Genomic DNA, 12,849 nt, shown 5'->3' on the forward strand with positions numbered 1-12,849 from the left:
ATCCCAAACTCTACTTGCATCTGTAAAGGTCTTGTTTTTGTACACACAGGCACGTACTGGGGGCAGATTTAGGACTAACATAATAACAACAAAAATTTTAAACCTATGAATATTAAGGAAAATGATAAGTCAAAATATTAGCTACAGAATTTATAGCATTCCTTTAAAAGAAAATAAAATGCAAGACTATTTTCTTTTATTGTTATATAGTTTAATAATGGGAAACAGACCACTTTTTACATCAATCTGCAGGGGTTTTCTGATTTCTAAGCCACTCCTTTTGCTTTTTCATCAACTTGGCCTCTGAGCATCAATTAATGTTTGGTGGTTGCTTCTAGCAAGTCTTTTGCTTCATTGATTTTGGTTGCTAAGTAAGGAGATCCACCTGAGAGGACAAAGAAACAAATATATTAAAAAGACCTCATTATTAATATTTTTAAAAGTCCTGAGTATAGAAAAAACACTCAATTATAATTTTGGTATTTTCCATACATTCATACTCTCACAAATTATGTTATATGCTTATAAAAAATCAAACAGCACAAGTTAAACTCATTTAGTGAAGTACTGTAGATATCCAACAATCAAAAACAACTTCTGAGAAAAATGAGAGTTATGATCAGGAATAATCTGAAAAACTTTCACTAGTCAAACACCTACCATGCAGAGACTTGACTAGAGAATTTTCTCAACTTAAGTGGATGGTTAGGTAAACAGAATAACTGTTTTTCCATGGCTTTGTTAAAAAAAAAAGCGCAATATAGATTACCTTTAAAGAGATAAATCAATCCAAGAAATCTTTTAAAGTCTTAGGATTTTACAATAATAAAATCCATGTTAAAAAAGTCAACTCTGCTTAAAAATCATATTTACTTTTAATAAAGATGCACTAATACTAAAAAGGTGTGATAATAAAAATAAAAGAAAATCCTCCTTGTTCTCTGAATTGGTCCTATTAGAATATTTAGAGTGCAGACTTGGATTCACAGTGTCATAAAGTAAAATTGAGTCAATTCTTTTTTGGAATTCTTTCTAATGCAGAGCAAGAAGAAAATGGAGGTGAATTTCAAATGCAGAATCATTATAAATTACAAACAGTGTGTAATCTACATGCGAAAATATGAGCCCCAAACTGTCACATTAAAGGTATTTAAACACCATACTCCTAACTTCTAGTCCTGAATAATGCCCTTGTTTAATGCTTGAGCTAATAACCACATTATAGTTCACCAGCCTCTTTATGTTTGTTTTTACTCTGTATTCTCCCCTTATGTGCAAAGCACCCGTAGATGTTGAAAACATCAGAAGACCTCAGTAGCTTACAACAAACTAAAACATATTTAGATAGGTATAAATTGTTACGACTTTCATTAATATATGGAGGGGAAAAAAAGCAGAAAAAACAGACCAATAAACATGAGTCTGTATCAGAAAGGGCAATGCTTAGAGGAAGCTAAATTTAACTTTTTGCCCTTGAGGGAACCAATCACATTTTCACAGTAAGATCTCAATTGGACAAACACTTATGAACTATAAAATACAATGTCCTTGATTATATGATAAGAATAACAAAGAAAAGTCATAACCTACTTGATTATGAAATAAGTTGATTTCATCATTATCTTTGAAATTGACCTTGGAATAGGTCATTTAAATCTTGGTAAAGTGATTAAACTTTTAGAGTTGCAAGGAGATACCAAGCATCTTATGTATCCTCAAATATTAAAATAGAACCAGCACGGTGGTGTATGCCTATAATCTCAGTACTTAGGAGGCTGAGACAGGAAGATTGTAGGTTTGAGGACAGCGTCAGCAACCTAGCAAGACCTTGTTTCCAAAAAAAAAAAAAAAAAAAAAATAGAGCTAGGGTTTAGAATACCCCTGAATTTAATCCCAAGTACCAAAAAGAGTTAAAATATTAATTGATCTTAAACATAATCTTTAATTGACAGGCATTCTGAATACATAAATCACAAGCCATAGTATCTTAATTTAATGTTGGAAAAAAATCAATGTCTTATTAAACAATATATTCACTGATGACAGTGTTAGAGGGGGAAAATGACTGTTTATTCAGAATACTGTTGAATTCTCTCCTACTTGACCTCCTTTAGCAGGGTACAGGACTTGTAATTCATGTGCATGTAGAAAGTTTAGATTGGCTCTGTGACTCCCATTCTACCTCCTAATATTTGGAAAAACTTCTAAACCAAAAACTGTAAGTGCTATATTCCCTTCGAGTGCGGTTGACTGAGATCAGCCTCCACTGCCGAGTGGCGCTCTGAGAGCCCTGAAGACTGCGGCGAGGGCGAGGCTTTCTTGCTGGGCCTGGTTAGTTCTGCTGCCAGCAGGTACGAGTGTGGTGCCGCGGCTGCTTCTCACACAGTGTGAGTGCCGGTGTCTTTGAGGCAGAAGCTTCCCTGACAAGCAGTTCTGTAACTGGGGACTCATGCTCGAGGCCAAGTGTAGAACTTGTTCCTTCATATCCTTCAAACAACTTAGAACCTGTACTAAATGCTTTCCTGCTTTTGTTCTAGTTTCTGGCACTGAAACCTGACTGATAGCATAAAATAGGATAAATATCATATATAAAAATACGTGTACTTTGGTACTGGGGATTTAACCTAGTGGCATTCTACCTCCAAGCTATACCCCCAACCTGATGTATTTTTATTTTTATTTTGAAACAGGATCTCACCAGGTTAATGAGAGTCTCACTACTTGCTGAGGCTGCCCTTGAATCTGTGATCCTCCTGTCTCAGCCTCCCAAGTACTGGGATTACAGGTGTGCGCCACCATGCCTGGCCATATCCTATATTTAAGAAAATCAATATGCTCTTAAATTTTTCAGTCCTTCTCAGTTTTCTGGAGGGATCTCCTGGATTCCATTTACTTGGAACACTCACCTACACCCTTGATATCTCTGCACCTTTATACTTCTAAATATTGCTAAAATTCTTCTACTTCTGGCTATGATAAACTAGCATGTTTAAGACTAATTAATCCTTCTACTGACACCAACTTAAAGAGCTGAATAAAATACAAACATCAAAATGAAAACACTGAAAAGCTGCCAAGTTAAGCAGGTCTTGAGGGTATCTTGGAGATAAGGGAATATACTGTGTGAACCCAACATTCTGCAATGCTTTTTCCTCAAAGAAATCACACATTAAACTTATACAATTCCACTTAAATGAGATTTTAGAAAAGCATGTCTAACCTCCAGTGGTAGAGAGCAGAATGTGATAACCCAAGCAGTGGAGGGACTGGCTATGGGAAAAAGCACTAGCGAACCTTGGAATTCATGGAAAAGGACTTGACTATGTCGGTGACTACATGGGTGTTAGCATTTGTCAAAACTCATCAAACTGAGAATTTAAATGAATGTGCCTTATTTTATATAAATTATTTCAAATAGTTGATTCATAAACACCAGCAAATGATGTTGGTTATAATAAATTATTTTTTAATAATAGAAAAACATTCTAATGTAAATAAAGTACAGAAGAAACTTTCTTTTAAATTGCAAACGGAACACTTTCTAAAATTGACTATGTGCTTGAGCTAGACAACAAGTCTTGATGAACTTCAAAGATTAGAACGACAGTGAACAGGGCTACTTGGAGTGAATTCCATGGACTAATGTACTCTACAACTGCTACTGGACTAAAACCAGGTAGATTTAGAAACTAAGTGTTTAAACAATATTATAGCTTCCTTAGCAGGGCATGGTGGTGCACACCTGTACTGAACAGGAGGATTGAAGGTTCGAGGACAGCCTCAGCAAGTACGAAGACTCTCATCAACCTAGTAGGAATCTGTTTCCAAATAAGAAATAAAATCGGTCTGGGGGTATAGCTCCAAGTTAGAATGACTCTGGGTGCAATTCCTAGTATCACAAAAGGAAAATATTATAACTTCTTGATATAGTAGAATATTTTTATAGAATCTAATAATGTAACTTGGTGTCCTAGGTCATATATACTATATAAATTGTATAATGAATTTATTTTTATTGTATTTCTGTGTGTGTTTGGGTATTAGAAGGGATTGAACCTACGAGTATTCTACCTTTGAGATACAGCCCAGCTCCTTTTATTTTGAAACAGGGTCTCACTAAATTAGTGTGCTCTGGCCTCAAACCTATCCTCCTGTCTCAGCCTCGCAAGTACTAGGATTTGAGGCGGGTGTCACCAGACCCAGCTCATTGTATTATGTTTTACAAAAGATGTCAGTCCACTAAAAATCGAGGAGAAAAAAAAAAGCCTTCCACCATAGAGAGTTTCAGCAGTACTTATAAAGACTATGTTAACTGACTATTGTAAAATTATTCTAGAATCAATAACACATTTAAGGTATCAGGATGTTTGGCAATAAATTTAATATACTTGTAAATAACTCATTTATCAAGGAAGATACCACAAAAGGAATTTGCAACAAAAAAATCTATAAAGTCAAAGATTAGTTTTTTGTTTTTTTTTTGGTAGCACTGGGGATGGAACCCAGGGGCATTCTACCTCTGAGCTATACCCTATTTTGAAACAGGGTCTCACTGAGTTGCAAAGGGCCTCACTAAGTAGCTGAAGCTGGCCGAAGCTGGCCGTGAACCATGCTCCTGTCTTAACCTCCTGAATGCTGGGATTTCAAGTGCGCGCCACCACTCCCAGCTCAAAGATTACTTTCTTAAAAGAAAAAGAATCAACTCAACTTTATGTCAAAGCTGAAATTGTAGATGAGAGATAAATTCTAGAAAAACACAACCCATCAAAACAAACACAGGAAAAATAGAAAATTAAAAGCATTGCATCTATTTGAGAAACTTATATGTAATTAAAAACCTTCCCACAAATGAAATTCCTAGCCAGGATTTTATCAGTGAATTTTTCAAAAGATAAGAAAAATAAAAACAGATTTTATATATTTTTTAATGTGGCCAGCATATCCTTAATAACAAGCCCTAATGAAGATAGCATAAGAAAGGAAAGTACAGGCCCATATCTTTCATTATCATAGATATAAAACAAAATGCTCTTATTAAATCATATTAAATATCATGACCAAGTTAAGCTTCTATCAAAAATAAAATACTAGTTTTAAAATTAAGATATTAATCAATGTAATTAATCACATAAACACAATGAAGATAAGTATATCATCTCAATAACTGAAAATATACTTATAAAAATACCTTCAGTAATCTAAGAACACAAGGAAACCGATTTGATAAAAGATATAAAAATTAACACATATCATCATTAATAGCAAAATGTTGAATACTATGGCTCTGAAATCAGCAACAAGAAAAAGATACCATCAGGGCTTTAACACTAATTAGAGGTTCAAGCTATTGTAATAAGTGTTCCCTCTCCCAACCTTAATACAAAAGAAATAAGAATTGGAAATAAATTGTCATTGGTCATAAATGACATAATGTAAAAAATCCAAAATAATCTAAAGACAAAAATCACAAAATGTATAAATAAATTTAACAAGTTGTTAGATATAATATATAAAAAACCAATATAACTATGACTTAGCAATAGTATAAATAGCATTAAATCATATTTAATATTGATAATAACAATAGTATAAATAATAGTACTGGAGATTGAACCCAGAGACATTCTACCTCCAAGCTATACTTCCAGCCCTATTTTATTCTTTATATTTGAAACAAGGTCTCACAGAGTTGCAGAGGGCCTCACATGTTGCTGAGGCTGACTGTGAACCTGAAATCCTCCTGTCTTAGACTCCCAAGTACTGGGATTACAAGTGTGCACCACCAAGCCCAGCTTAATGACAAATTTTACAACAACACAACTTATAATAACACTTAAAAGCTGGTACCTAGGATATAAATTATGTATGTGATTTTGACCTAGAAAGCTATAAATCCTTGTTGAAATAAAGACAACTTAAATAAAAGGAAGGATGTATCTTCTTCATGGGTTGGAAAATTCAATATTGTAAAGGTGTGATTCCCCCCATCTACACATTCATAGTAATTTCAACCCAAATCCCAGACATGTGTATGAATATGTATGCTGTGTTTATGTGTATATATGCAAACTGACAATTCTTAATTTATGTTAAAATGCAAAGGGCCAAACATAGCTAAAAAACTTTAACAGAAACTTTGAAGGTTTATACTATCAGAAAGAAACTTTCTGTGAAGTTACACAAATTAATGCAGTGTGGTACTGGCATAAGCATAAAGAAAATGGAGCCTGACTTGTGGCTGAGTTTTCCCTCTAAATATGAAGCAAACTCTGAACTTGCACAAAGAAGAAGGCTCAGAATCAAAGGAGATTGTTTCTGAAAGAAGTGGGAAACCTCTGACAAGAAAAGCCAAGTTGGTGGAAGTTTCAAAAAACTAAGCCAGCAAACGGAGGACAGAACCTACCCCAGTGACCTCGAGGACCTCAGTCAGACCCCTGGAGCAGTGGTTCCCAAACACTGTGTCCCTGAGGATCTCCTAGAGGGTTTGGGAAAATACAGACTGCTGAATCCCAACCCCAGAATTTCTGATTTAGTGAGTCTGGTGAGCCCAAGAGTATGCCAATCTAACACGTTCTCAGGGGATGCTGCTAGTCTGGGGATTATATCTTGAGAAATATTGGGCTGGGCGTGGTGGCGCACACTTGTAATGCCCGCACTTGGGAGGCTGAGACAGGAGGATCGCACAGGTTCGAAGCCAGCCTCAGCTATTTAGTGAGACTCTCAGCAACTGAGTGAGACCCTGTTTCCAAATCAAATATAAAATAGGTCTGGGAGTATAGCCCGGAGGTAGAAAAGCCCCTGGGTTCCACCCCGTACCACCAAAAAAAAAAAAAAAAAAAAGAAAGAAAGAAAGAAAGAAAGAAAGAAAGAAAGGGAAATATTGGCACAATGAAATGCATTAACATTTGGATGACCTAACATTTGGATGCTCAGTGAAGCAATAGTCTACAAATGACCAATGAACGATCTTACAAAATCCTGCTTGGGTAAATTAACAACAACGACGATGACAATGATGATAATTCTTTAAAGTATATGTCAGACCAGTAGATTTTATTGTAACAGACTTTAAAATTGTTTAAAAACCAATTGGTATGACTGAAGATTCCACAGCTACCACACTAACATGGCACCACCCCGCCCAGCTCTCACACTAGTCTTTCTTTAAGTCCTTAACCACACTAACTTCCTTCCTCCCCAAAGCCTTTGAACATGGGAGCCCCTTACTGTCTTACCACTCTTCACACAGTTAACTCCTTGGTATCCTGTGGGTTTCTGCAGAAGCCTTCCCAGTCATTCTATGTAAAGGGGCGTCTCCCAGACCATTATCACTAAGTGCAGGTCAACTCAAAATAGGTTTTCTTGTCTTTATATGCCCTTTCATTACAATGTATGTTTTATGAAGAGAGAACTCTAGTTGTCTTGTGCCACAGTTGTAGTCTTGAGATTTAGTAGCACAATATCTAACACATAATGGATGCTAAAAAACTAATGCTTGGAAAAAAAAAACCTAAAAGGACAGTTTTATTTAATCAAGTTGTTTGATATCAACTTAATAAGCCTTTTAAAATTCTGACATAATCATTAAATGAATTAATTTTCACTCCCCATTCTGTTTTATCCACACATTTGCATGCCTTCATTTTTTTCCATTTGTTTATTTATTCAGTCATCCAAAAAACAAGAGTTTTTATGTGTGAGCTATACAAATTATCAACATGAATAAGCTATGTTCTTCACTTTTAATAATCTCACCATTTATCAAAGAAAATCAGTACATGATAAAAACAAGATGATGTCTTAAGAAAAACTCTCAAATACAAAGCCTTAAATCTAATGAAAATATAAAAACAAATAGGCGGGAAGAGATGAGTCTTCTGAAAAAAGTAGTCCAGTACATTTCTCAGAAAAGAAAATCAAGGCCAGGCGTAGTGTTGTACATTTGTAATTCCAGTACTTGGGAGGCTGAGACAGGAGGATGGCAGGTTCATGACCAGCCTCAGCTACTTAGTAAGACCCTGTTTCAAAATGAAGAATAAGCCGGGCGTAGTGGCGCACGATTGTAATCTCAGTATTCAAGAGGCTGAGACCGGAGGGAGGATCGCAGTTTGTGGATAGCCTCAGCTACTTAGCGAGGCCCTCTGCAACTCAGTGAGACCTAGTTTCAAAATAAAGAATAAAAAATAGGGCAGGAGGTGTAGCTCAGAGGTAGAATGCCCCTGGGTTCCATCCCCAGACCAGCAAAATAAATAAAAATAAAAATAAAAAAGAATAAAAAATAGGGCTAGGAGTATAGCTCAGAGTTAGAATGCTCCTGGGTTCCATCCCCAATACTGAAAACAATAACAACAAAAACAAAAACAATAACATCAACAACACTGAGAAGCTCTCCACCACAGGCAGGAAGGTTTCATCTAAATATAAAGAAGAGAGTTGGCCTGGTGGTGCAAGCTTGTAATCCCAGTACTTGGGATGCCGAGACAGGAGGATCACAGGGTTGTGGCCAGCCTCAGATACTTAGTGAGGCCCTCTGCAACTTAGTGAGTTCCCATTTTCAAAATAAAGAATAAAAAAATAGGGCTGGGGGTGTAGCTCAGAGATAGAAAGCTCCTGGGCTCTATCCCCAGTATAGCAAATATATGTGTGTGTGTGTGTGTGTGTGTGTGTGTGTGTGTGTGTGTGTGTATAAATAAATATATATATATGCATATGTAAGTAAATATACATATGTATAGATATACATATACATATATAATGTATTTTATGTATGTATAATATATATACAGAGAGAGAGCAGAGCAGAGCAGAGGTTTTGAGTAGGCAGAGCTGCTCCCAGTGGTGTGGGTAGCCTTGCAAACCAGGAAGCCCTTCACTAAATTATTAAGGAAGGAGGCAGCACTAATGAGATCAGTGTCTCTCAAACTGTAATGAAGTACCTTTTTTCAAAATTTACCTAGTCTTTCCTCCTCTATGTGCATAGGGTATTAATATCTACTGATTTTAAAGTCGGGCGTGGTGGCACATGCTTGTAATCCCAGTACTTGGGAAGCTGAGACAGGAGAATCGTACAGGTTCGAAGCCAGACTCAGCTACTCAGTGAGGCTCTCAGCAACTTAGTGAGATCCTGTTTCCAATTAAAATATAAAATAGGTCTGGGAGTATAACCTGGAGGTAGAAAAGCCCCTGGGTTTCACCCCCAGTACCACACACACACAAAAATTATCTACTGATTTTATAACATGTAACCTCTTTCTCCTCTTTCTACACCAATGTAAGAAAAGCAACAATTTAAAATATATTATCATAAAATAATTCGATTAAGGACTTGACACTTTACTGCATTTATCCTTTATCTTATTAAATTGGAATAATAAAATTTACTTTTGACCAAAACACATCTGAATGCTCATTTAAAACTAGTTACAAAAATTTTATTTTCAGCCCTTTCCCACACTTAATTTTCTGGTGTCAATTTCATTGCACAACCTGATAATGAAATGTGTAACAAATTATAGTTGATCACACATTTGAAGTTAAAAATTTATTCTACCAGCTGGAAGCAAAACCAACAGAGAAGTTACTTAGGGAAGAGGTGGGGGAATATTTCATGCATTTTATAGTCACTGGGTAGAACTTTTAAGTATTTGCAACTTTTAATACCCAACAGTGACACAACCAAAACAAATGTAGTTAAGAATTACTTTAGAAGGGGCACGACATTAAGATTTGCCCATTCTCAATACTCCGGGGATTTCTGTATCCAAGGGCAGTGAGATCTTTTTGTCTGAAATGTTATCTACTTCCCGTATGAAATAAAACAAATCTTCTGAGATAATTTTCAGATTTACAAGCTATCATTCCAACTCTCTCATACACAGTAGGTTTTAATACTCCTTAATCCACTGTACTTCCACTAAAACAGGATCCCTGTGAGTATGAATGAGTTTTAGAAAATCCGTGAGTTCTCCAAAACTCCAATATTTTAAACTTTGGATGAATAAGCAATTACATGGATAAAATATCAACACTGTCAACACATTCTTAGAGTATACAATACTATGAAAAGGTTAAGAATGTCACCCTTAAGTTAGAAATGTGAGTAGAAACAGAAGATACAAGTTCTTCATTAACCGAGTAGGCATAAAAGATTATTACATTAAATTATGTAACTAAAAGAACTTTAAAAAATAAGTCTCTTTATTTTATAGATGACAACAATGGCATTTGGAGAGGCTCTGAACATTCAAGGCCATATGCTAACTGGAAGGCAAAACTCAGAGAAAAGTGCTGGCCTCCTGCTTGCAGGTCTATTCCCCCACCCAGCTGCCCACAGGAGGCCAGATGCGAAGAAACTAATAAGCAAACTAGAGTCAACAGCCCCATCTCTGAAAAATATACAATCTCAGAATAAAACAAGGAAGCCTTTAAACACCACTAACTGGGAAGATATACAAGCTTTTTTATGCATGATGTCTAAAGATACATATTCTCTTAGATACATTTTAGAACTTGCTTCCTTGCTAGCAGGCACAATCAACTTGTCAATCATCTGAAAGACAGAGTGCTGGATCCTACTGCAATCAACTGGAGCCAAGGGCATTCACTTGACCTGGATGGGACAGAGGATGCTGAAGAGACAGAGGGCTTCAAGGACGCACTTAAACTCTTTCCTTTATCAATTACTCGGAAATTACACAATGCAAAGTAAATGAGAAGAGTGGATCTTTCAGTAACTGGAGAAGCTGTTTAAAAAATTTAAGCAAACCCACTTTTCAAAGTTTATTCTCTTGTTTATTCACACTAAAGAACAGCAAGTGCAAAAACCAACAGAGATGATGTTCAGTGATAATTTTTATAGTAATTAAGTTTAGAAAGCAGAAAACGAATGCTTTGTTTTGGTGTCAGGATGAAGAGGAATCCAAAATTTGCTTTTAATTTTTTTCTAAATAATCACAAATCTGAAAGTCTGTAAATAATCCAAGGAACTCTTCACTGCTTTCCCCCCTTTGACTTCTGAAATACAGTGCAACTTTCTACCATCTGTTATTTTAAAGCAGAAACAGTAATGAACATATGGGCTTTCTCTACCAAGCAGCTGTAGTGTAGTTAAAGTTATAATAATTGTCTTTCTGTAAGATAAATTTACATTAAAAACCTGGACGGTTAAAAACAAATGGCTCAGCCTCAGAGCCTTTCAGGATAAAATACAAAAACTCAGAATCATCTATAATATATTACATTCAAAGATGTAGGGAAACACTCCCAATCTTGTGCTTTTATGCTTAAAGATAAAAGAATACAATCCATGACACCCAAATCAGTTTATTCCACCAGAGTCCACAACTATGTTTTCTTTATTTTTCAAAATGGTAGGAGCATCATCCAGGTTCAAGTACCTATGTGTAAAAGGCAATTAAGAGGGTCCTGAAAGCTAATATGAACCCAGTATTCTGGGAGTCATTGATCTACAACTTAGAAGGCCCACTTACTTATCAGGAAGCTCTCAGTACAATGGAGCACATCAATTTCCAAGTCAACTACGTTATTTGTAATGAGTTTAAGTAAATTGAAAGAAATCCACAGCATATTATGACCCATATATTATGAAAAATGCAAATTCTACCAACCTTTATCTGGATGGTTCAAAATCATGATTCTCCTATGAGCCATTCTAATCTTGGCTTTGCCAGCAGATGGGCTGTAAAAAGAAATCAAGTTGCTTATAATAAATAGCGCCAAATGCAGATGATAAATTAGTGATTTATATGAGTTTGAAGAAATTAAAAACTAATGAGAATTTCACCATCTTGTGGACAAATACAAAATTACAGCTCGCCACTTAATTTCACTAACCAAAATAAGTAATTGATTAAACATTCTATGTGCTTTTCTTCAGTTCTTTGTAATCTTAGTCCTTGTTCTCAGTTTAAAAGTAAAAACACAAACCAGGGGTGGTAGCAAAGGCCTATAATCCTAGTATTTGGGAGGCTAAGACAGGAGGGTTGCAAGTTCTAGGACAGCCTCAGCAACCTGAAAAGACCCTCAGCCAACTTAGTAGTAGAGACCCTGTTTCAGCCTCAGAAAATCAAGTCTCAATGTTTTCTCTCAAAAGTAGAAGCTAGAGAGAAAATTGGAAACAAAAGGAAGAATTAGTGAAAGAAACAATTCACATTACACTATATCCATATACAAAAGTATCACTACCAGTCTCACTATTATGTGTGGGGAAGAGTAGGTAGCAGAGGAGATCTGATAGGAAACATAGTTTGTAATCCCAGGATTTGGGAGGCTGAAAGAGGAGGATCCAGGTTCAAGGACAGCCTCAGCTACTACTTGGTGAGGCACTTTGCAACTCAGAGAGTCCCTGTTTCAAAATAAAGAAGGGTGTAGCTCAGAGGTAGAATGCCCCTGGGTTGTATCCCTAGTAACACACACACACACACACACAAAGACCTGTGCCCATATGTTTGTATAACTTGGAACCTCACTAGGATATATAATTACAATGCACCTATAAAGTATATAAACACACACACATTAAAAAATAAAAAAAGAGCCGGGCATAGTGGTGCACACTTGTAATCACAGCATTCGGGAGGCTGAAACTGGAGGCTCGTGGTTCACAAGACAGCCTCAGCTACTTAGTGAGGCCCTCTGCAACTTAGTGAGACCCTGTTTCAAAATAAAGAATAAAAAAATAGGGCAGGGGATGTGGCTCGGAGGTCAAATGCCCCTGGTTCCATCCCCAGACCTGCAAAAAAAGTAAAAATAAAAAAAATAAAAAATAAAAAAATAAAAAATAAAAAAAGGGCTACAGGGGTAGAATGTCCCTGGATTCAATCTCCAGTA

General features: G+C 36.1%; 1 protein-coding gene across 1 annotated transcript in view; it reads right to left on the bottom strand.

Annotated features, from left to right (window-relative positions):
• Positions 1-314: 314 nt before the first annotated feature.
• Positions 315-12,849, bottom strand: part of DNAJC15 (DnaJ heat shock protein family (Hsp40) member C15) — a gene marked incomplete at both ends in the record, with an annotated part of 59,309 nt that continues 46,774 nt past the window's right edge. The window contains 2 exons of the mRNA XM_080719944.1: positions 315-385; positions 11,628-11,698. Of these exons, the coding sequence (XP_080576070.1) occupies positions 315-385; positions 11,628-11,698 (142 nt within the window). The remainder of the gene's footprint in view (positions 386-11,627; positions 11,699-12,849) is intronic.

Source organism: Muscardinus avellanarius, assembly GCF_963383645.1.
Source record: "Muscardinus avellanarius genome assembly, chromosome: 2".
Lineage (NCBI taxonomy): Eukaryota > Metazoa > Chordata > Mammalia > Rodentia > Gliridae > Muscardinus > Muscardinus avellanarius.